Source organism: Lutjanus erythropterus, chromosome 18 (genome assembly GCF_056507025.1).
Source record: "Lutjanus erythropterus isolate fLutEry1 chromosome 18, fLutEry1.hap2, whole genome shotgun sequence".
Lineage (NCBI taxonomy): Eukaryota > Metazoa > Chordata > Actinopteri > Lutjaniformes > Lutjanidae > Lutjanus > Lutjanus erythropterus.
Window position 1 is genome coordinate 12,165,721 of NC_139334.1, and position 25,748 is coordinate 12,191,468.

Here is a 25,748-nt window from a genome sequence, read left to right on the forward strand (position 1 = left end):
GCAGGAAGGTAAGCAATCTACTGCTGTGGACAGTCAGTCAGCTAATTAAAAACATCTATATCATTTTAACTGTACGCTATATTTAGATTATTTCACAGCCTTTTCCAACGGGAAATTGCCAAATATCACTCCCTCTTGCTCAACCAGACTTTTTTCGCAATTACAGTAAATTTACCTCACAAAACATGGGAGTTGCTGGTCTGGGTTTGTTTCTGTGGTGTTTTAAAAAGTTAGTTGGATTCACCAAAGTCACGCAATAAAACAAACTAACAGATCAAAGCCAGCAACTCTGCAACTGTTCTGCAAGGTCAAGTCACTTATTGTCAAAGTCTGGTAGAAAGTGATATTTGGCAGCAGTTTCCCATCAGAAAAGGCTGTCTGAAAGAAGTAGTGAAAATATTCTTAATTTAGTATACACTTGTATTGATATTGATTTGTAGGTGGGCCTATTTTAAAGTGACTAAAATATGTTGTGTTGCTGACTCTGACCACAGCAGCACATTGCTTACAGGGTGTCTACATGTATCAGTAAATTAAACGGATGACTTTTTAATGCCACAGTGCAATTAACTTTTCCAATAAAACTCAAGTGTGAAAATATGGGCTTACTCTTCTGAGTAACTACATATACTGTCAGTTCAAAATTATGAGTGAGGCAATATGACAGTAACTGAGCTAAAAACTATTTGTCCAAATACATTTATTAGTGTGAAATAATATATTTGTCCATAATATTAACACATTTACTATATTGTCCTACCATCTGAAATGAGGCCAAATCAATGTAGACTTTCCAGCTTCTATGCCAAGTCATTTGGACCCCCATATCATGATCATGGTTCTGTTTTATAATTTATACATGGAATTTAAGACAAATAGGTAAATACCATCATGCCTCACTGTAGATTCAACTAACAATTGCCCCACTTTTTTACAGCTCTTTGTCTTTGGCCCAAATATTTGAGTTACTTATAGCAATCAGTAAATAAATATTTAAGACTATTTAATATTTTTATGACCTCTTATTACTAAATGTCAGTGTAAGACATTTTAACACTTTTTAAGGACCTGTAGCCACCCTGCACTTAGCTTCCTACACCAATACTCTTGCTGCTTGCTTCACCTACCTGGGGGCGTACTGACTACCATCTACTGTAGGTAACACGCGGACTATGGATAAGTACTTCATACAACCCCACTTAAAAAATATGAGCTATCCATTTAAAGAACATTTTAATGTAAGGGATAATTTAAGACATATGACTTTGTCACATATATAACTTTATTACATTATATTCAAACAGAAAACAAGATGTCTGTACATGAATCAGCACATTACACTTTGAGGTTGACCCGATCGTGGTACTTCAGGTACGGATCATCAACATACCAGTTCCTCCTTTTCCAATAAGAGGTTGTCATTTTATCCAAAAGCTTGCTCTGTGTTTTGTTACAGAACACAATCTCCCTCAGGCGCTTTCGTCTGGCAGGTTTCTTCTTCCACAGTTTCTTCTTGTATCCAGCCTGTTTACATGCGAGGAGGACAATAAGTCAGACTGTAGACACTGTGTTTTAAAAGCGTAAAAGACAGCAATAAACAGCAAAAGACATGTACCTTTCGTCTGATCCAAAGACCACAATGGAGCCTCATGAACCTTTGTGTGACAGATCTTACAGTCTTCCGCTTCCCCTTCTTCACACTGTAGTACGTCAGACTTCTGCTCGGTTGCTGAGTCAGACTGGGTATAAGTGGTGACACCCTACACAGAAAGGCCATAAAAAGGTTCTAGTCACACAAATTACAAAACTACACTTTATCACCTAACACAAATAATTAGCACTAATAAATATCACTAGCAAATGGTTTTAGTTTTATTTGGCTGGATTTTGATAATGATATATCTGCCTCAGAGATTTGTTACCCCCCAGACAGAATTTTGTTTGTGGTGCTTAACTTACTTATTCAACTATCACAATAAACCATTTTTTAAATGACAGTAAGCAGATGCATAAGTAGCATTTTTTGTTATATATATATGTGTGTATATGTGTCTGTGTGTGTGTGTGTGTGTGTGGGTGTGGGTGTGTGGACACCCAGACATTACACCCATATATGTTTCCAGATCATTTCATTCTGAAACTGTGGGCATTCATCTGCTGCTGTAATAATATCCCTCTACTGGGGAGGCTTTCCACCAGATTGTGGAACCTGGCTGCATTAATTCAGCGACAAATGCATCAGCATGCACCCCAAAGCTGTTGGACAGGGTTGAGGTATCGGCTCTGTGCAGGCCAGCATTGTCATATTAAGACAGGAGACAGCTTCCCCAAAAATGTTACCACAATATTGGAAGGTATGGATGGACACATCCAATCTGTGGGATCAAAAACATTGATACTAAAAAGGCTGTATCCCTTCCGAATGTTTTCAGTACTCCTGTATAATATTTGTACCAATAAAAAGTCCTGAAAAGACATATTTAGCTGGCCCATGTCACATGACCTATAACATGAGAACCATGAGTTCCCAACAGTAGAGTTTAAGGGGGGGGGCATGATCAGCTAACTATCAGGTGGTAATTAAAACTGTTGTTATTAGTATTCAGTACAGAAACGTTAGCCTGAATATCAGCTGGTAAGTTCCCTCTGGTCTGTTACCGTTGTAGGATGCTGTAGCTGGGCGTACGGCAGGCAGCAGCCCGCAGAGGAGCGAGGACAGCGGCTGCAGCAGACCTGCTGAGATGTGGTGGCTGGATGAAGCTGGAGAACTGACAGAGCTGTGGTGTCTTCGCACTCAGCGAGACAGACAGCGGCCTCAGCAGCCCTGTCGGACACAAGGACAATATAAAAACACATGAGAGGAGGCAAGGAGAGCCTAGCACGGATGCTAGTTAGCCTATTAACCGACTATTGCTAATAAATTATACGTGTGGGACATTGCTCCGACAATATTCCAGTACGCTGAAATGTGAATAAAATACTACACGTTTACAGGATGAGGAAAGTTAAATGAAGAAGTATAAATGTCATCTTATAGGTACACACCAGTCAACCTCCTTGCCAAGGCGGCCGCCATGTTTTCTCCTGAATGCGGAGGTAAGTACGGAGTCTTGTTTGGACAAACTTCACGTCGGGTCTACGAGGGAAACCTAGATTTGCGATACTCTCGCGATATTTGTACGCGTTCCCGCTTCAAAGTGCACGCTGTAAAAACTTATCATGTTTTATAACGTAACAGGGCTGCCATTGAGAGAGGGTAGGTGCAAGGACAAAAATACCTGTTTAGAGTTCGTAAATCTTTTTTTTTTGGAGTTACAAATTTCACTCTCGCGAGATCTTTCGTGTGTCTGGGGTTCCCTTCTAGACACGACATCCAACTGTAATACTAACCAGTGCGTTAGCGCCCTCTAGCAACGGTTACTGGATATATATCTGTGTGTGAACCTCCGAAATATTTAGAAAACGTATACAAAAATGTGAAGTACAGTTTTGTGAAACTTGTAGCCAACTTGACATCAATACTTACCCTTTTTTGCAACTGTTCACGTCTAGCTTAACTGACCAAATTTTTGTAAGAATGTTGTACTTTGTATCCCACCATAGCCTATCCAGGCTATCTGACAGCTACTTAGCTGAATTATATACTTTTTCTATTAAATGTATGAGCTCTTAAATTATGATGTATTGTTATAGGCCTATAATAAACTACCCAACAGTATATGAAGCTGATAAAATTAGCTCCTCCTAGACCATCTGCATGATTATACTAATCATACATGTTAATACATCAGTAGCAATTAACAAATCCACTCATAAAATACATACAATACTTAAACACTGACAAAGGCAATTCTTCAATCAGCTTTTTCTTTTTATACTCAAAGTGTTTGCTGTAAATACTTTAAATGAAGTAATACTATTCTGTAAAGCTGTATCTGTCTTTCTCCTCCATAGTTGTCCCACTCCGTAAACTTGTTTATCTGATCTGAGGTCTGCCATTTGTCACAGTCTCCTGCTGGATGTTTACATTATGTGGAAATAATTGTTCACTGTGGGACCTAACCACAGTCTTGTTAGCATGACCTCTCTCTTCTCTATAGACTGGTTAACCTCCCAGTATACACTGAATAGATGCTGTCATGGCAGCCATTTTCATTTCTTGTCATAGCAGGAAATGCACAGGAGCAGTTATTAACATTACTGTCCTGGATCAGCAAATGTAATGCAGTCACTAATGTTATTAATTGCACCTTTGCTTTTCCTGCTATGACATGTCAAAATGTCTGCTGTAGTAAATAACTACAATGTGCAGTAAACCTTGAATTGTGACAAAAGGTAAGATAAAAAACAGTCATACAAAAAGATGGGGAATTAAATCTAGAATGATATTAAAAATATAGTTGATAAGAAAAGTAGATCTGCAGCCGAAATACCCTAAAACACTCGACTTAAATGCCTTCAAAGAATACTTGTAATGGGATGATTTACACCAAAAAGGAAGAAAAAAAATGAAAGCACTCACGGTTGCCTACTGTCACTCAGCATGGTAAATGAGTTTAATATTGTGAGATTGGCCAACAAATTTAATATAAACACCAAAAACATTCAATCCACATTAATTCAAATGAGAGCAAAAGAGTAAGAAATGAGGTTTAAGTTAATCATTTTTATTATTTTTCCTTGAAAACATACAAATATAACCATAAAAAAGCAGATGTAAAACATAAAGCAAATATGTGTGAAACTACAGACGACACAATGTGCTGTAATCAAATGCATTTAAAAAACACACACATGGTACCAACCACAGTTTATACCTCTGTGTAACTGTGGAACTACACAAGTTAATGGAGGCATCCACAAGACTATCAACACACGAGTGCAAAGTAAATCAATTACCTCTGTAGAAAAAAGTGCGTTTCATAAGAGAGAGACGTTCCCACCCAGTTTAGGCATCTTGTTTCCACCGTTCCAGCATACCTCTCATAATCCAATAACCTAGTTTACAAAAGGAAAGTGTTCGTCTCTTAGTGGAACAACTGTACCAGAGTCAAACTACAAGATTTCACAAAAGAGTCAACTTCTGTTTCTTGATAATATATTCCACATACAAAAAAACTGGTGGATTTTTCAAAGTAATCTCAAGGCACCAGTCCAGGATTTTACCATCAGTCTTCTTCTATCAATTCTTTTGTCTTTAGTCGGGACTCATATCCATGTCCTACCAGGCACTTAGGAAAACTAAGCTGAGGTCCTTCGATTCACCAGCCAGCATATACAGGTTCTGCATCACAGGGGATCCCATAGTATCGACCCTGAGGTCGCTCTTTGCGTAATAATGGAGCTCGTGCTACACTCAGCTCTCCATCAGTGTCTCTCCGTCGACGTAGTACCATTAAAATGATGAAGAGTACGGTCACTGAAGAACGAGAGGAAAAACAAGAAGATATTACTGAAAATGGTCATCTACAGACAGGCTTACACCAACACAAAGAGTGCATTGATATGTGATATTTTATTCAATTATGTCCTGTTTGTGCATGATTTGGTCACAGCGGAAAGAGGGCAAATTAGAATTACTGCCTCGTGGTTGTATGCCACCACCAACCAGTCAAGCTGCAATTTACATCCATGTCTGTCTAGATTAATATCATATCCAATGCATTATAATGAATATATTAGTGTTTAATGTAGTCGTTGGAGGGATTTAATAAAAGTTATTAAGTGTATTTTTTTGGTGAAATGTAAGTTATCACTATATTGACATGTATGATTCCAATGAATAATTTCCAATGGCATGGTGATGTCATTGTAAAATCTGAAGAAGTTCCCTAATTGGGACACTGTGTCCACGAGAATAGGACACAGGACAGACTACATGAAAACATTATGCCTCCCGCCATGGCTGTTGCCAGCATGGGCATAAAAAAAAGAATCTGCTTTCAGTTTGCAAAAAGAAAAGTATTACTGTATCAGTAAGGCCACATTATTTAAAGAGTCATTGGATAAACAGCCTCTCTGAAAATGAAAGAGTCACAGGCATAAACTAAGTTCTTAGAACAATATTTAATTGATATGTGATATTTCTACTGAGAAGTGCATATTCTCATAGAGTTATAAACTAATAAATTACAATAAAAGACAAACTATATATTTCAACAATAAAATCTTTTTTGTTGGATTAGTTATACCTGCTGGTTGGATGGGTTTAAATAAAATAATTTGTATAAGAAAACAAGAGTTATCCTGTTTAACCTCACTTTTTTATATGAACATTGCTAAGTCAAGAGTTGAAAGTACTTCAGCGCTTTCAAAAGCTCAATTTATTTTGTCTCATCTTGGCTCATTGCCTCTTATGAGTGGTAAAAACAAGCTGAGTTGAGCTACAGAAAATGGGCATGCCTAATATTATCCAAAGGGAGCTGTGAACCATTACTATATCAAACACCAGCTATTAATACTTTAGAGAATCAGTTTTGCGTGTAATCAGATCAGCCTGAAGCTTGCTTGCTTTAAAGGCATCAGTTTGAAAAACAGAACTGTGAGTCCAATGCCTTTGACATGCAAAGACAAAATGCATTATAAAAGAAGCTAAAACATATCAGAAAAAATACACTGCATAGCTAACAAATCAGTACTTTTAAAGGAATTATTCGTAAAAACAAGTTTGTATTAGAATATTGCTTCATTTTTATTAAAACCACAAAGGATTTTTGTTACTTACCCCCTCCTCCAATTACTAAAAGAGCAATAGTGACAGGAGCCAGTTCACAAGTGTCCCCTGCTTTGCGGAAGAACGTTTCCATGCAGTAGCCTGGAGACAGGCTGCCCTCTGGACAAAATGCATCACTGGGACACTGAATGGGGTTCACATCTGGACTCTAAGAGAACAACACACTCTGTTACCAAACAGACTTTTTTTTTTCTCTTACAAACGCATCTTCATGTTCTCTGGTTTAACAGTACTCACAGGGCAGTAGTGATTTTCTGGGCATAAATCACAGCTTTCCTGACCCCAGTGGATCTGGTAGAAACCACTGCCACAGATTTGACACATAGTCTGATGGGGGGCCTTGTGCATGCCTGTTCAATAGAAAATATCGCCTGAATGGTGATACTCATACATACCCATGTTCTACTGTGAGCCACAGTACTCATTACGGCCCTGCAGCTTTAAGGCTGCATGAAATGCATTACCTGGCCGACATGGTGTGCAGTCTTTAGCTGCAGTTTGCAGAGCTTCTGTTCCTCCAGGACATATCTGGCACTGGGAACAACCAGAGGAGCTGTCAGAGAGAAAGATCACTTGTTTGTGACTGTAAATGGACAAAGTAATGTGAATTTTATGGCTGCCCCACAAGTAACTTAGAGGCATTGCTAAACAATGACAAAGCTGATGTAGTTAAAAGCTGTTGTTGCTGACTGGTTTCACAGTGCTAACAGACATAAGAGCAATGGTTTGGTGTCGCTCTGTCATTTCAAATATTAAGCAAATATTTGAATAATGATACACAGCTCACCCCAGTCAGAGACTGCATTGTTTTGGCGGCCCATTATTCCACAACCTAAACAGTCCAAAAAATCGTCCCATTTGTCCGATGGCCCGTTACCCTGAAAATAAACGCCAATTGTTCCCAAAATACACACTCAGCTTAGACACTGTCTCTGGTTCTGATTTGGCAGGGGTTTTGCCCTTAATAGGCTATCTTTCTGGCCTTAGGATTAAAGTTGGAGGGGGAAATGCCACTTTTAGTGGCACAGAGGCAAAAGCTCTGCTTGTGAGGAGCTTAAGGAGGCCACGAAGGGTTTTGGGTTGATTTCAAAGAGGTTAATGGACTATCATGGTGAAGAGCTGAGCCAAGAGGTGAAGTTTTTGGTCTTCGAGCTTTGAATTGCTAGATGCCAAAGTCAGTTTTCCTTACAGGGCATGTGGGCTCAGCTATGTGGACTGCTGTGCTTTTACTCCTCCCCCTTTGCCTCAAAGATATCTCCCTCCCAACATCCACTGAGACTAGAGCCGAGAGCAGAGAAAAGACACGCTGGAGGGACTACATATCCAATCTAGTCTGGGAATCCTTAAGACACCCCTGGGAGATCTTGCAACCCTTATGTAATAAAAAGTCGAGGAACTGATAATGGTAATCTTGTTCCTGAATTTACACACCATCTTATATTTCCAAGTCCAGTTCTGTAAGCACCATATATGCTGGGTCATGATCATACAGACCACTTCAATTTTCATACCCTCGGCTAATTAATCAAAGCAGTGACTGTGTAACTGAGTCTTCTGTGTGTGGGTGCATCTGTGCTGAACCATGACATGAAAGCATGTGATGTTTGATTTGGTTGTTAGATGAAAGCTCCACGCTGATTTCTGGGTCCTAGTTACAAGTAAAAACAGAAACAGAAGCCTGATGACATTCAACTGAAACTTACTTGCAAAAACTTCCTGGTGCACATGCTGAGCATGAGGTGGAACTCTGCTGTGATGAAAAAAACCCTGAAAACAGCAGACAGAACATAACTCTGCACATGTTATTTCTGTGTTCTCTCAAGTTATAGATTACATGAGGTCATAGCATGTAAATTAGCAATCATGTCTCTTTCTACATAGATAATTTGTTCAGTTGCAAGCTTACATTCCTTCATAATTGATTTGGTAAGGACATTTTCAATATAGGCCAAAGTCTAATTTCCATCTATAAGAAAACGGCTGTTTTTGTCAGAAAGCATAATACTAGTCACTGATCTACAGCTAAACAAACACACCTGGTGAACAACTTGTGCAACTGTCTCCTCCAGTGTTATTGTTGAAGGATCCAGGAGGGCACGGGTGACATAATGGACTTCCAGTGAAACTGTACAGTAGTGTAAAATACACAAAAAAACGGTCAGTGACGTAGACAGAATGTCTTTGAATACCATTCAAAGTAAATCTGTTTGCAGAATCTATGTCCTTACTTTGTGTAGAAGCCGCGGTTACAGGGCCAACACTGCTGCTGACCAGCTAGTGGCTGATAGAAACCTGTGGCACACGGCAGGCAGGCTCCAGGAAATAGACACAGCCCAGGGTCAGAACAGCATGCACACAGCAGAGTGTCTGTGGAGGGATACAGAAACAGTTATCTTACCTTTAATTAACTTAATTCTCCATTCTTAGGCTGGGTTGCACCAACAAGGATTAGTTTTAAACCGGATCAAATCATGGTTTAACTTTTAGTTATTTGCACCAAACCTTTAAACTAGCCTAAAATTAAGGAAGTTTAAATTGAAAAATCTCTTTAAAACTCAGTGGATTTTTTTTACTTCAAACCTAAATCAAATTTAATTCTATGGCAAGAAAACTTTAAACTCCTTTAACTTGAGGAGGTTTAACCTTTACAATGGCTGCCTTTTTTCTTGAAGAAAATTAAAGAACAAACTCACCCCATTTGAGTTTTATGATGCAAGGCTTTCTTTCACTTCAGTTAATAATACAGACAACAAGTTACATAATCATTACATAAAGTTACATCATTTTTAGCACCCTAGCAAACAATATACTGTTTGTTTGTTTGTTGTTTGTTTTGTTTTTTTACCTCTTAGCTAGTTAACAAACAATGTAGTGTTTTGTTAACCTTTATCTAGAAAATAACATACCATTTGTTAGCTAGCAAACAATGTGCTATTTGTTATTTTGTTTACTTTTTAGCCAGCCTGTTTTGTTTACATAGCAAACAATATAACATGTTGTTAACTTTTTAACTAACTAGAAAACAGCCTTTAGGCTGACTAGATGATGACAGCACCCAAATGTATTTTTTATTAATTTGTATTAATTTGGGTAAGCAAATTTTAATTTCAGTTTAAATCATTAAACTTGGATTTATTAGGCTGAGATCAGTTTTTAATGTTGCAACAGCTCAATTTTAAATCTAGATTTACCCATTTTAAATCTAGTTTGGAAAACTCTGATCGGAAATCATTTTAGATTAAATTCATCTTTGTTGGTGCAACCCAGTCTGACAGTTTTAATTACTGCAGTATTAAATATTAGAGGTTATCTTTTCACTCAGTGGAGACAGGACACATATGTGACAAACAGGAATGCGTTAAGATCTTAAAACATTAACATGTTTCTGTGATCCATGACCACACACCAAAGAAAAAAAGGGTGAAATGGTGGCTTCGTGTCAGATGACACGGTCATTGACTCACTGTTGTCATACTGTGATCCTGGTGGACAGGGCTCACAAGTCGAAGTGTTGAATGCGGAGCAGCCCGGGGTGGTGCTGCTGAGAATCACGGGAGTTATAGTCAGACTGGTCACATTCTCAATCAGCGTTGTGTTCATCACAGCAGGACTAAGTGTGGTCTGGCTCAGCACCATACCTGGAAGGGAAACACACTGCAGGATTCAAACCTGACTCCTGGTAGTGGACTGACACAGAGCTGCAGTGTAAACTTCTTTTTTTTTTTAAAACATCTAATTCATGTTTTAAGGTACTTGCATACCTTTTTATATAAAAAAAATCTCAGCTCTGTCAATAGTGAGGCATCCACTTGTCCTAGATCAGTGTTTCCCAAACTTTTTCTGATGTGCCCCCCCTCAGTGGCCAAAAAAAGTTCATGCTCCCCCACACCACAATTATCAATCATTAACAATAACTGTGAAAGCAACTGAAAACAAAAAAGGATTCAAGCTGAATTTGAGTGAAATAATTCTTAACATAATAGCATAAGCCAACTCTTGTTTGTTTATTCCCCTTACATAAATCATATTCATTTAACTTTTTTTTTTTATCTACATTTCTCCCTGGGTCATCCCCTGCAGTTGCTCTATACCTGCCAAGGGAGGCCCGCCCACCATAATTTATTAATTAAAGCTACTACAAAGAGTTTTTAACTCATTATGAATTGGTCTCAATTTAATAGTGATCCCTCTATATGACCTACATAAGCAAACAAGACCATCAGTGAGAACATAGGCTGTTTCTGTTGGGTTCTCCTTGGAATCAGATGAAATGAAACTGGGTAGCCAGTCAAAAATAAGTATGAAAAGATTTATATATACATAATAAAAAATGTTCCTTGTAGTAGCTTTAAAAAGAAGAATTGTTGATTTGACCAGCAGCTGTCCTATTCAGATCTCTTTGTGGTTTTTGTTGTCCAACCCTGAATGTTTAAAACAAACAGTGGACACAAAAAGCCAAATTTTAAGCAAGATTAACAAGGTTGACCTAAGCCTACAGTTGTTTGCTTTGGGGGTCTTTCCTCACATTTTCATCCTCAATATCGTCTCCACCTTTGTATAAACCATGCACTCACATACACACGTATTAGTAGATATCAATAGTTGTGGCTTTTAAAAAAAGAATATATCAAAAACATTAGAAAACATTTTATTTTCTGCACTCTCCCTTCCCATCTCTTCCCTCTTAGCATCAGACTCTTGCTCTTTTTGTCTTGCTTTTGCTCATATTTTCATACATAAAGGTAACAAATGCACAACACTTGAAGTAGTTTGGGTTTTTCAAATTTTTCAGTTTAAGTTATAGTAAAAGAAAAAACTGTGGTGTCTGTAGCCCTATGCCAAATAACCACTGTTCAGTTTTCTCATGACCAAACTGCACAGTGGTCTTTTAATGTGACCAGACCAAGACACACCTGTGCAATAATCAAGCCGTTTAATCAGCACCTCTATATGACACACCTGTCAGGTGGATGCTTTATCTTGGCAAAAGAGGAGTGCTAAATAACACAGAGTTTAACAAACTTGTGAACAAAATTTGAGAAACCTTTCGTGTGCACAGAAGAAGTCTTAGATTATTTACTATAAATATATCTCCCTCCTTCTTAGACCTTTGACATGACAAGCAATGCAAAACAAAACAGAAAATGCTGCAAGCGGTTGGGAGCCATGAGCAGCTCTGTCACACACACATATTACCTGATAAAAAAAAAATTAGCTTCTTCACTGAACTGTGTTATTTGCTATATTTTAAGTCACTCCACAAAATCTTAAAGTATACCATTCAGCTTTATCTAAGCACTGAGAAAATGAGGCCAACAGGTATAAGCACATCAGCAAAACAGAGCCCATATTGTTGTAGTAATCACATTAGCCATGTGCTAAGTGCTTTCTTGAATAGGAGCCATCCTCTTCATGAAATGCAATTATTCAGAAAGGGGGGTCATGTGATTTCTCTGCTTCAGTCTCTGAGTTGGCAACATTTCTCGCTCAAAGTTTTAAACACAAGCCTCTGTTAAACTGGCAGAGAGAGAAGCTGTAATCCTGAAAGTTTGGAAGGAAGTTTGGAAGTTCCTAAAAACAGATTACAGCAAGATACCATCATTTAAATGAAGACCATAGAGCCATATGAACGAGTCGGTGCGTTCACTTCACAGCAGTTTGTTGTTCAGTCTGGGTGCAAAATAGTCAGATTTTAATCATAAAGCTTTTTTTTAACAGGATCTAAGCATTAAATTCCTTCTGAAATCATCTTGACAATACCTACAAGTAAAGCAACTCGTGAATTTGAATTTTACAAAAAAAAAACTTTTGTCACACAGATCTCAGACTCCAGCCTTTTTCACTGCAGGGATTTTCATCATATTTGCACTTTGTTCATTCCACAGCAAAACTCAACAATGAGTTTAATGATGAACTGTAACAGGCTATCCCACGTGACAAAGTGGTTTTAAGTTGTCGATTAACATCACATCTCAGTTATAACCCAATAATAAGTACTGTTCCTAGTCTTATGAAGCAGTTATTTCCGTGAATGCCAGAGAAAAGTCTTAACCTTACCTATGAGACAAGCGGCGCACACCGCAGGCAGAGGCCCCCGGCAGTCCATCCTCCGAGTATTATCGAGCACTAACCACCGAACAATGTCAGCCTACAGCATCTCATCCCTGACAAGTGGTCGAGCTGCCTTTGTTTTTCGCAGAGGACGTCAGCGACGCTCGCTGAAGTGGGATCAGTCCTCTCATCAGTATCATATGACAAAATTCACATCATGTGATTTTACTTTACAGGGAAAAACTGAGCAAAATGGGCTGGATTCAGGCCAGAGCTCCTGTTATTACAGGAGACAACCAGCAGGGGCGCTACCGCCTACTGTATGGTCCAAATCAAACGTATTATAGTGTTAGATAGATAGATAATATTGTATAAGATAGAATACTATATACTTATTCTTTCTAAATATATTTATTGATACAGTTATTGATCATTATACATAAAATAATATTACAATTGTGATATTGTATTGTAAGTAGGTCTATAATATTCCAAATGTTCACATTTATCACATTTCCATACTTCTGCTTTCAATTGGTGTTTTCTAACAGATGATATTGGTGAATCATCTTTATACTTATGAGTTATGATGCATGACATTTTGTACAGTAACTTGTAACCAAAATATACAAACCACAGAAATAGCACCAACATTGTGTTTTTGGGGGAAGGGAAACTTTTTTCATAAGTCACAAGCTGAAGATTCACTTCCCCTTCCATGCCATATACAGGACACAGGTGGGTGGGATTTACACTGAGACACTGACTGTACATAACAAACATCATGGCAACAATCAGCTCGGTCATGGAAATAAATTCAACAGGGTGTTTGTTGCTGCTGTTTACATTCCTCCAGCTGTAAACTAAAAAAAAAAAACAATGCACTAATTGTACGAGGTTATGAGCAGTCACATCACAAAAGAACCGAATGATATTTTCTGACAATTTTAATCAAACAGACCTCAGTGTTTCACCTAACTTCTACCAGCATGTCCACATTCCCACCAGGGGAACAAATAAGGTAAAGGTAAATCAACTTTATTTAACATATATTATAGTGAAATATATTCTCTACATTTGACCCGAGTATTGATAGTGGTGTGTAGCCACTGGAGCAAATGGAGACAACTCTATTGTGACATTCTGGGATGAAGTCACCATCATTGCTCGATTTTAAAACAATGATTGAGACTTCAGTTAATGGTTGATTTTTGGAGAAATAGGGCAAAGATGCACGCCGCTGTCTCTGTCAGTGCAGCTGAGGTGGAGCAGGTGACCAGTTTTAGGTTCCTGGGAATCAACGTCACAGACAGCCTGTCATGGACATTACACCTCTCCACCCTGCTAAAGAAGGCACAGAAACAGCTGTATTTTTTAATTTCATGATTTCTTCTTAATTGCTGCAGAAGAGCAACTGAAAGCATCCTGACTGAAAACATCACAAACTGGACTGGGATATGCACGGCCCGGGACTGCAGTGTGCCATTGAAACCACACAGAACATCATTGTTACCCATCTACCGAACATCTGTGATATCAGGGAGTGCCTGCACGGAGCCCAGAGGACACTAAAAGACAATACCCACCCCAACAACAGCCTGTTCACCCTGCTGCAATCTGGCAAGAGATACACAAGTACTTGCTGCTGTACCACCAGACTGAAGAGCAGCTTCTCTCCTCAGGCTGTGAGACTTTTAACGTCACCCTCAGCACTCCACCATGAAAAATATTTTTTTTCCCAACACTTATTATTTATTCAACTATTTACTGTGTATAATTGCAGACATATAATAATACACAGTAAACATAACAAGACTTACGCCTGCCTTACCGTTGCATTAACTAGACTGAAGCTTTCTTCTCCCTAAGACTGGTTGTAGATCTAACACCTAGTCCGGAGCTGAAGAAATTCAAAATTTAGTCTGTTTCTCGCCTTGCTGTTTTCTGAACAAGGGTGCCTGATCAATCATTTATGACCATTATTTCACTCCAAGTTGACCTCTTCCTCTTACTTGTTATTAGGCTGGACTGCATGGTTAGTCATCGTTTTCTTGTGCCGGCTTTACAGATTTATCAGTTTTCTTATCTCATTGCCTGAGATTGCTTTTCTTTTTCTTACATCCTTCATAAAATTGCCACAAATTAGAAATGATAAGCTACAAATTTGCAAGATAGCAGGAGATTTAACAGTGTACCCTAGCAGCACAGGCTGCTATTCAACAGCCACAATTGTGTGGGCATTCAAATTAACACACACACTCGCTAAAACCAGGTGTAATTAAGTCTAGGCTTAAGTTTGGTTGATTGCAACCAATATAAAGTCCATTCTAGAGACTGGTCTTAACAAAAAACAACTAACCAGGCTCAGTAAAGACCAGTTTTTGTAGCCCATCCCTGTGTTGTAAAATGATAAATAAATTAACCCTGTTACATTGTAAATCACTCAAATATTTTTACAGAAATTCTAAAATGTAAAATGTGTCAATAAAAGATGGAAAGCTTATTGCCCCACACATTTCTTGCAATAAATATATTTAATGATCTTTCTGATTTACAATGAAACGTTCACAGGCCTTTGAACATGTTGAGTGTTTGCGCTGGAGAAACAACATAAGGAGTGTCCTTCTGGATATGGCGCTCTAAGCTCAGCTCCAATTCCTCCCAGCTTTTCAAGCTTTTCTGGCAGAACAAGAAACAGAGAGAGACTAGTGAGGAACATTATTTACTGCTACTAGCATGAAGAATCCCAACACTAACAAAAACAGACATGTCGCCGACTGAGAGAAGCCGGTACGTCTTTGTTTTGGATGTCATACTCACTCTGTTGTGTGTCTCTGTGTTTCTGACAGTGTGCGCTGCAGCCTGCTTGGAGGTTCTGGCCTTCTCGCTTTCAATTTGCTTCAGTCTTTGGCGCTCTTGTCGTTTCTCTTCGAGCTTCCTCTGCAGAGCCAAAACTGTCTCATCCTGAGTCACCGCCTGCTGTGAACCCAGCCTGGCTTTCCTCTCCTCTTTCCTGCAATGTGCCAAAACTATCATGAATGTGTTGTTTGTGTGTAGGTGCTTCAGCCCACTTTTTCATACTACAAAACCATAATCAAGTCAGCGCCAAACATTTTCCCTGACCTGATGGCAGCAGCCTGTGCCAGTGCTCTCCTGTGGAGGTTGATGGCGTCCAGCTGCTTCAACAAGTGCTGCTTCTTTTTCTGCTTCTCCTCCAGGATGTGCTTCCGTTTCTCCTGCTGCTCTGTTTGCCGCGCCTCCTTCAAGAGGGCCAGCCGCTCCTTCAGCTCGGCTAGGGACATCTCTCCCAGCAGCTCGTGGCCTGCAGTCTGACGTGGAACAGCAGATTAACCGTGATGCAAGAAGCATGTGAACGTAGCCCAAATGTGAGATGACAACCACATTTTCCGTTGCTCACCTCTGTGTCATCAAAATTCCTGACCCTGATGTGAGGAAGCGATTCAATTGCATGGATTTCTTGAATAATCTCAAATTTCCTGCTGAGCTCTGCCTGTGCCTCCTCTAATGCTTGACGAAGGGGTTCTCGACTTTGCTCTGAGACTTCTTTCACTGTGAAATTTGCATGAAATTGATAAGAATGAAAGGGAAATCATGAAAAAAATCATTATTGGATGACACACGATGTGAAATGAGGAGGTTTACCTATACTTCGCTTGAATTCCTGTATCTTCTCTTTAGCCGTCTTTGAGTTCTTGTGGCCTTCTGCCACTTGCTGCACCAAATCTCTCATTTCTTTTTCCTCCTGCAGCCTTTTCTCAGCATATCTCCGCATCAGCTGAGCTGTCTACAAGAAACAACAAAACAACCATAAATAATACATTTTCATGCATAACTGTAAATCCCTTAGAACTTATACAAAGAGTGTTTGTAGAGAACAGCCCTGGTTTGGTCTAATTACCCTTCTCGTTATACACTTTAAAGCTCTGTGTAATCTTCTGCAAATCCCCCTTTTTATCAGTTGCTGAGTGATATTTACTGACCTCTTCTTTCTTCAGCTGAGCAGTCCTCTGGTTGCGTTCCATTAAGCGTGTGCGGGCCATTGCCGCCTCCTCACAACTGATGCGTCTCTCCAGACGTCTGCGCTCAATAATGGCCAGCTCCTTCTGAAGGTCCTTCTCACGCACCTCCTTCTGCCACTGCAGGAAAGACGAGGGCTCCTGGGCCCCCTCCATGAGACGCTCCATTCTGTGTCACAAATACAAACATAGTGGCTCTTTTTTTTTTCCTCCCTCATAATTTCTTTATTCTCTTCTCCACCTTGATTTACTAAGGCCAAATTGTAAGGTAAGTGGTGGAGTGGGTGAGGGGTTAATTGTTAATTGTTGTGTATTTGTTTGTGTATGTTGTTTACTAATGATATTAATAAATAAAATATTTATAGAACTTTTTAAAGAAAAAAAAAAACATAATGAATTGTTCAGCTTCGTTGAGATCAACATCTCATCTCAGAAAGACCTGAGAAGAAATTATAGGTATTACAGTTAATAGTGATGGAATGTAACCAAGTACATTTACTCAAGTACTGTACTTAAATATAAATTCGAGGGACTTGTACTTTTCTTGAGTATTTCCATTTTATGCCACTTCATACTTCTACTTTACTACATCTCAGAGGCCAACATTGTACTTTTTACTATGCTGTATTTGTCTGACAGCATTAGTTACTAGTTGCTTATTAGATTACATTCCTAAAGATCTCCCTGTTCAGTGAAAACCATGTTTCTCCAAGTTTGGTATTAGTACATTTACTTAAGTAAAGGATCTGAATACTTCCACCATTGACAATTGTCTAAGCGCAAGTATCAGCAATAGTATCAATAATATCAGAATTTAGTATATAGAATTTTAATCTTACTCAGATTCAATTTGTTTTCCAGTACTGGTGGTGCAATATAACTGAGTATATTTACTCAAGTACTGTACATAAGTACAATTTTGAGGCACTTTACTTGAGTATTATTTATGCTACTTCATGCTTCTACTCCACTACATTTATTTAACAACATTATTTGCTAAAGTAATCTTTACTGATTCAAATTGTTAACATAAAATATAAATCAACTAATAAATTATGATTTATTATTATGGGTTAATCTATCTGGTGGTATATAAATAACTAAAATTAGCCTTTACCAGCTGCAATATTAATGCTTCACTAATTATAATCCAGTCTATAATATAAATTATTCTGAAAGGGTCATTCTGTATAATGAAGATTTTTTCTTTGGGCACTTTGTGAGTATTTCAATGTGAATACTCTCGTACTTTTGCTTAAGTTTAAATGCAGGACTTTTATTTGTATTGAGTATTTTTACACAGCATTACCACTTTTACTTGTTACAAGAAAACGATCTGAGGACTACCTCCGTTACTATCTAGTACTGTAAGATGTATAATCCTCCTAAGTTCATGAAGCATTGTCAGGTAAATGTTGTGCTCCACCTTTGCAGCTCCTCCTCCACCTGGCGCTCATGTAGCACCCCCTGCCTCAGGATGGCTGCACTGTTGAGCTTGACGGGCCAGCTGTTAGTCTAACAGAATCAGAAAAATACACACATACCAGTGAATATTATACCCACAGTCATCACTGTCAAATTGATCCAGGTCCACTGAAACAGTTACCTTATTAATGGAAGGAAGCCCAGAAGAGCGAACTGAGTTGAACATGAGTTTTGAATCGAAGTCTGCCTTAACCTGAGACATCACTTCCTGCAACACAAATGATACTTCATAAGAAATGTGAGTTGACTCTGATCCATCTACTGACTTATCTTAAAGGATGTGTTGAAATTAAGTCACCACCAGAAGAGAAATAGACACTAAAGGGACAGTTCACCCCAGAAGCCAAAATACAAAATGTTTTTCCTCTTACCAAAACTTCAAAAAGTGACATAAAAAACTCAACAGCTGTTATTGTGAGCAGTTTGATATAGGAACTATGTTCTTTGTACCAAACTACAACCACCAACTTCATCACCACAAGTTTTAAAAATGTTTTTTACTTTTTTTTTTTTGGCATGATTAGATTGGAGAGACAGCAGTCAGTTCTACGGCTGATATTTCCAAAACTCAGCAACTCACACCAAAACAAGATGGATAAATAGCACGACAGATCAGAGGAAAAATATGCATTTTTTACTTTGGGGTGAACTGCCCCTTTAAGACAGTCAAGCCATGTCAGTTTTATTTATATAACCCAAAACTACCATAAAGCAATAGAGGGGAGATCAATCTTCTGTCTAGGTAAGCTTGGACATGAAGCAGTAACATTACTGTGGAAGTCCATGTAAAGAAAATAGCCCTTACCTCGGTGTGTTCAGGCTTCTGCGGATTTACACAGCTGAACTGTTTCATATTTGCCTCATACAGCAATCTCTTTGGAGGAAAAATGATGGCATGTGTTACAAATGCATGTAATAAAGTTTGTATGAACACTGATGATAAAAAATATTATAGTAATCATATATGCCAGTGGTTTCCAACCTTTTTCCTTAAAGGACTGTTCTATCATTGAGTAAACTGACGACAGCTGACTACGCCACATATATTGCATCAGAGATGAGTTTTCCTGACATTTTCAGGACCTTTGCTCACTGGTTGTTTTAACTACAGACTTTTCTGATGCAGGACGAGGTTGTTTAACAGTGGCTTAGTGAATGTAGGCCTTCAAAATGCCCTTATCCTGATAGATATTTACATCTGAAATAACTGAACTGAACTTTAAAAATAACAACACCCTTTAAATTCAAGAAGGCCTGGTGAGCCCCTCATGAAGTTAGGATCCTGAGGTTGGGAACCAGTGACATGTGCCACTTTAACAGAATTGTTTTACCTAAGCAGATCAGAACTAAGTCCCAAAAATGATTGAAAAATAATTTTATTGTGTCAGCTTATTGTGTCAACTGTCATAGTCATTTTCTGACAATAATAATATAAGCAGACATTGTACCGCACTCTTTTGCTGGTTCTTCCTTTTGATCTCCTCTATTTTCTGCATCTCTTTGGGGGCCTTGTATGTGGTATTTGGTACCTATAAAACAAAAGCCTTTTGAGCGGAGAATCCATCACAGCCTCAACACAATATATACAGCTCGTCTTGTCCATATCCTCTTCAAGGATATATCCATTGGCTGTTACACATAAATTAAGTACGCCGCAATGCTGAAGGAAATATTGCATATGATAACTGTAAATGAGACTGACTGGTTTGCATTTTTCCTGCTGTGGGATGATTTCAGGCAGAGGGAGGGCAGGAGGTTTAGGTTTGGTGAGAGAGAACTCCTGGGGTTTGGTGGTTTTAATTGGAGCTTTCTTGACCCAGCTCCGACTAGAGATGACAGCAAGCTCCTCCATGAGAATATCGATCTCAGGGCGCCATCTAAAGGACAAATAGACATACAGTCTGCTTTCATTCGTTGCCTGTGGAGTAACTTTCATTGCCTAAAAGATATTTATTTTCCTGTGCTTTTCTCACCTTAGCAGAGGGCCAATCCAGTGTTTCTCCACAAAGGCAGCATCATAGATGTTATTCCACTCCTCTTGTATCCATGTGGTGAGATTTGTGAAGAAGAACATCAGGAACTACAGTCGATACAACACAACACACACACACAGAGGGCACAGTAATAGAGCTATTGATTACTGGTTATTTCCAGTGCACCAATACTGAAAAACTAAAGCATCAGACTGAGAACAATAGTACCAATAATATGTTCAGTATTACTTTTCAATATCAATATTATTTTTTATTTATGGCTAATATTATGTTCATTAGCACGTGCAATAATGTTGGATTTCTATTGCATTTAATGTCATATCATGTGTAATATCATTTTTCTATTACGTTTAATATACAGTTTTAAATATCATGTGCAATATTACTTTCACTATCATATGCAACAATACTTTTCATTATTATCATGTACAGTTACATTTAATATCATGTGCAATTTTTACATTCAGTATCTGGTGCAATATAATTTTTAATTATATCTCAATATCACTGCCAGTAATACTTTCAGTGTAATTGGTATTACTGCTTTTTTACCATTTAGTTTACTTTTATACTCAACTTATCTTTTATTGTTATTCTATTAGTTACTGTTTATTTACATTTACTCCGTATGCACGTAACATTTTATATTTCACTTATATTTAATGCTCCATTATTGTTGTTAGTCTTTTTTTACTGTTATTTTGAAACAACCTGGCACAAGAATTCCCTGAGGCATAAATAAAGTTCTATCCTATACTGGGATCAGACACTGAGTTTCTTACTGTTTGCATCTTCTTGATGTCCAGTGATTTGACAATGCTGCTAAAATGCTGAATTCCAAGGTCATCGAGAGAAAATGTGGCGAGGTAACAGACAACTGAAGAACAACATATTATAAACATGGAAATATAAATCTTGATTTTTCAGAATAAAAATTTGTTTCAAATTTGTAAAATTGTTCAGTTCATGAACTTACCGACAAACTGGTTGCGGTCGCCGCTGGATAAACATTTCCCATTCTGGCCCCAGAAGACACTGATGACTACGTCCAGTAACTTTTTGTGCTCGATACATCCAGAAACAACATCAAGTATGAATTTCTTCTGCACTGTATCCATGTTCTGCAACAATAACATGTGATTTTCACATGTGAGCACAAGCAGCATCAGGACACTGATCTGAGCAGTGGTGGATAACTAACTACATTTACTCACCTGCAGTATCTGAATACAAATTTGAGGTACTTTTATTCAGTGGTGAGAGCAGGACTCTGATCCTTTACTTAAGTAAAAGTATCTGTATATATATACATACACACACACACACACACACACACACACACACACACACACACACATATATATATATATATACATATATATATATATATATATATATATATATATATATATATATATATATATATATATAATACTACTATAAGTAAAAGTCTTGCGTGAAAAGTCCTTCTTTAATAAAAGTATTAGGAGCAAAATGTAGTTTGACTAAATGCTGGTTTGGTCCAACTGACTTGATTCACAGAAAATGAGTTGGCTAAAAAAAAAATTGAATTTTTGATTTGAGGAGGATTTGCTGCTTTTCTGTTTATTAAATAATTTTGAGGTCTGGTCTAGAGGCAGAAAATTGCTCGATGCCAATAACATAGTTATATAATAATGATATATAGCTAATATTTAATAGTATAACAGTCACAGGAGACATTTTTCTGCACTTTTAATACTTTAAGTATATTTTCCAGATCATACTAACACACTTCTACTATTTTCCAGTGTGGTATTAGTGCTTTTACGTAAATGAAGGATGTGAATACTTCCTGAACCACTGAATCTGACCTACCAACAGATCTTTTGAAGCATCTTCCACGAAGTCATCCAAACACTGTGCGCCCGCGTTGAACTTATCGAGCAGCACGATGGCCTGCTTGACAAGTGATCCATAGCTTGATGCCATTTTATATCGATTCGCAGAAAGAGATTGATAACCGCGGTGAAAAAGATCTCTGCTGGAAAAAAACAAAACAACAAAAATAAAGTTAATAACATCAATACTGAGACACAGAAAGTTAAAAAAACGAAGCTAGAGAGACACCAGAGTGGCTGCTTTTAAAAGATACGTAACGTTACATTCAATGTGCTTGTTTTTAGCCGCACCGTTGCCATGTTCAGTCGTTGCTTAGCAACACACCAGCGTAAACAGACACATATCCCAGCTCAAACACCTAATGGTAAAAGAGTAGCACAAAATACAAAATATCAACATTTATTTGAATTAATAGGCGGCATCTTTATTATTGTGATGTTTTGTTCAACATGTGAAAAACATTCAAGGTTTTAATCCATCCAGATTAACAGTGTGACTCCTGATCCTTTGTTGGCTGCCATAACAATAATTATGACGTACATATTGTGACGTCCGTGCGAGACATGCGCTGCCTTCATGCGCTGTAGGAAATTCTGCAATATAGCTATGAAAGAGATAAATACAGCAGGGAAAGAGCACATACAGTACATGTTAATAATAGTTATAACCAGATCAAGACAACAGGCCTGTAAGTGTGACAAATAACTGTTAAAGGGAAAAGTGAGTAACTTCACATCAGGGTTTGGAGGGGTTAGTGGGGGAAAAGCTGATTATTGAGCAAATCACATGCAAACAGGGGTTTTAGAAGTCTCACAATGTATCATCTGATTTCCTGCCATAATCTCATTAATATAAGCAGATTTTGTGGGCATGTAAACAAAGTTATTGGGTTGTCTCTCTGTAGTCACAAATTTAGTTGAAATATATGCTTTTCTCTAATATTCACCGGGGAAACAACATAGCCTTTCCCATTTAGATGTGTTATCCCCAACAAAATGGAAAAAATATATTACAAAATTGTATATAATATCCTTCCCACACACACACACACACACACAAATAATATCAAGATTTGGGTAATGATAACAAATGTGAATAAAGTTAGAATGTAGAAGAAACAAGAAAACATCTGAATATTGTTGTATGATGATATAATGTTATATTATGAAGACAAAAATCTGAACATTCAGTGGATTGCCTAGATATTTTTTCTAATAGGGAAGTTTCACACCATAAGTCAGGTTCTTGAGTTTTGATTTCTTGATTTAAGATGTATTCTGAGTCTATTAGTTATAAATATATGGACCTAAAGCTGATATTGTTTTGCCAACTGCGGTTTCCACAGTCACCAATTAACTTGGATTTAAATCCCCCTCAAACAAAAAAGAAATCTGTGTAGACTTGACTTTACTGTTTTCTATTTATGCTCCTTGACTTGCAGTACTTGCTTTTATCTTTCTTTGTATTTCCTCGTACTGTTTTTATTGTTATGCTTAAATATACCTAGATAAATTTCTAGTTTATGAAAATGTGGCAATAAACCTGAGTCTGAATATGAATCTAATTTTAGGAATCATTAACTAGGTAAGCTAACTCAACTTTTTTTTCTGGAAATACTTTATTTTAAAGTTTTCAATTCTAAAAATGAACAAACACACAAACAATCAGTGAGATACCTCAACCACTGTACCTGGACGTTAGTATTGGCCTTCAATCCAGACAATTCAAAGTAAGTCCACAATTGATAGGTGTAGAAGTTATATTTCCATTTATTTAATAAAAGGCTACCAGATCCTCTTATCTGTTTGATAGGATATATGTGATTTTCTGTAAGGGCATAGTTATTTCTGACTTCCAAGTTCCAAATGCAATAAACTGAGGCTTTGTAATAGATTACACGTAATCAAGATTACATAGTCAGGATACAAAAGGTAAGTAACTATCACCATCCCAAATTACATTTGAAAAATGTAGAATCATATTATAGTTACATTGTCAAAGATCACTTGATTACATTTTTTATTACATTTTTAAAATGTGCCAGTTTTAATATGATGAAACTTTATAAACAACAGCAATAAAAACAAAAGAGACAGTGTCCCACATGGACACACAACAGTGTACCTGTCGTTTATGCTAGTACTTTTTTGTATGAGTAATTTATTTATTTATTTATTATTATTATTTATTATTATTTATTTATTTTTACATATTTTTAGTTCACAATATTTTCAATGTTTTATTTTGAAGTAGGGTAGACTTGGGATGGTTGCAACAAGTTATGCAACTTTCACCAAGCTAAGCAGCCATATGTACACAATATTTTTCAACACCAACAGCGCAATGTTGCAAACTGTTCCATTGTTCCTGTGTCAAACAGAAATGTAGAGAGATTGAATGGTATTTTTAACCTCTGCACACTGACTCAAAGTATGTACTATACATATAAAAAACAAAATAACTGTAATAACTTTAATGAATATTACTGAATGAATAAATAAATAATGCAAGATTGTTATTGTAAAACAATGAATATTTTCACAGCACCATGCTTACTGAGACAAAGTCAAAAGTTACCAAGTGAAATCTAATGTATTTGTAATATGTTGCAACTGTCCCAAGGGTTGGGGTCAGTTGCAACATCTGACTTCTTCCTTTGAAATTAATTTTGTGACCGTATGTGATTATCTTTAAATGCTATAGACAATTAGCAGACGCATTTGAATTTAATATAGAAAAATTTCTTGGAAAAAAGTGTTGCAACCACCCCAATTTCCCCTACATCATAACTGTCTGGAATTTTCTGATACTATGACTAAATCAACTGTTTCCGTGGAAAAGAAGAACATAACCAGTCACACTAAAACACTTACATGGTCTGTTTTGCTCATATTTTCTGCTATCAGCGGTTAGGTTCCCGATATTTGGGGGCAGCCCCTGAAGGCATCGTTTCCTGGGAAAGTGGGAGGTGAATGTTGTCAACGTGACTGTCATCAAGTAACGTTAGAGGGGCAGAGAACAGCAGAGCCGTCGGTCGGTGCTCCCTCCGCTTGTCTGTATATCGTCGGGACTTGGAAAGTGGCCGGGCGGGGGAGACGGACGTGCAGACAACCTCGGGATTCAGTGAAGATGGAAATAAGTCGTTGTTATCGAATATCTCCTTTGTACGCCTTCAGAGCCGCGGTGTAACGTTCAGGACAACTTGCCGTACATTGTGTTTTGTGTTACATTTTTCCGTTGTGGAACCCAGCAGCGGGAGCTAGCTTTAGCAGCCAGCCTTTGATAGTGTCAGACACACAGGTACAGGAGAGGAGAGGAGGGGCTGGTGACAAAGGAAGGTGGCGAGGTAACGATGAACCGCTTTCGAAAGTGGCTGTATAAGCCCAAGGTAAGTTATCATTGCTCACACGCTGTGTCAGCTCTGCAGTCAGTCATTTTTTATGCATAGCTCTGGAGATAGCTAGCAAACACAGCCGATCACTGAGGCTGGCTAGCCTGATCACTTCATACACTGCTGCCACACACATCTGCTAACGTTAGCCTGTGCTCCTGATGTTACTGACTGTA

The 25,748-nt window shown here is 37.9% G+C and overlaps 4 protein-coding genes across 5 annotated transcripts in view; 1 reads left to right on the top strand and 3 right to left on the bottom strand.

The window, feature by feature from the left end:
• Positions 1 to 1,260: 1,260 nt before the first annotated feature.
• Positions 1,261 to 3,143, bottom strand: mrpl35 (mitochondrial ribosomal protein L35). The gene is made up of 4 exons (XM_084741780.1): positions 3,046 to 3,143; positions 2,659 to 2,824; positions 1,616 to 1,760; positions 1,261 to 1,524 (listed from the first exon to the last, which is right to left on the bottom strand). Exons 1-4 carry the CDS (start codon positions 3,074 to 3,076, stop codon positions 1,336 to 1,338), a joined length of 531 nt encoding a protein of 176 aa, XP_084597906.1. The 5' UTR covers positions 3,077 to 3,143; the 3' UTR covers positions 1,261 to 1,335.
• A 1,446-nt stretch (positions 3,144 to 4,589) lies between these two features.
• LOC146310733 (uncharacterized) lies at positions 4,590 to 13,000 on the bottom strand. The gene is made up of 9 exons (XM_084743165.1): positions 12,791 to 13,000; positions 10,198 to 10,371; positions 8,962 to 9,100; positions 8,770 to 8,858; positions 8,437 to 8,500; positions 7,198 to 7,286; positions 6,971 to 7,083; positions 6,725 to 6,881; positions 4,590 to 5,419 (listed from the first exon to the last, which is right to left on the bottom strand). Exons 1-9 carry the CDS (start codon positions 12,837 to 12,839, stop codon positions 5,262 to 5,264), a joined length of 1,032 nt encoding a protein of 343 aa, XP_084599291.1. The 5' UTR covers positions 12,840 to 13,000; the 3' UTR covers positions 4,590 to 5,261.
• Positions 13,001 to 14,309: 1,309 nt separating this feature from the next.
• cfap99 (cilia and flagella associated protein 99) lies at positions 14,310 to 22,534 on the bottom strand. The gene is made up of 15 exons (XM_084742507.1): positions 22,158 to 22,534; positions 21,277 to 21,421; positions 21,083 to 21,177; positions 20,280 to 20,386; positions 20,009 to 20,183; positions 19,755 to 19,835; positions 19,112 to 19,180; positions 18,428 to 18,514; positions 18,248 to 18,336; positions 16,786 to 16,990; positions 16,448 to 16,589; positions 16,203 to 16,354; positions 15,908 to 16,113; positions 15,605 to 15,797; positions 14,310 to 15,463 (listed from the first exon to the last, which is right to left on the bottom strand). Exons 1-15 carry the CDS (start codon positions 22,269 to 22,271, stop codon positions 15,350 to 15,352), a joined length of 1,974 nt encoding a protein of 657 aa, XP_084598633.1. The 5' UTR covers positions 22,272 to 22,534; the 3' UTR covers positions 14,310 to 15,349.
• Positions 22,535 to 25,176: 2,642 nt separating this feature from the next.
• The window catches only part of zfyve28 (zinc finger, FYVE domain containing 28), a 33,885-nt gene continuing 33,313 nt past the window's right edge, over positions 25,177 to 25,748 (top strand). For both annotated transcript variants that reach the window (XM_084742684.1, XM_084742685.1), the window contains exon 1: positions 25,177 to 25,569. In XM_084742684.1, coding sequence (XP_084598810.1) covers positions 25,534 to 25,569 — 36 coding nt within the window. In that variant the 5' untranslated portion in view covers positions 25,177 to 25,533. The remainder of the gene's footprint in view (positions 25,570 to 25,748) is intronic.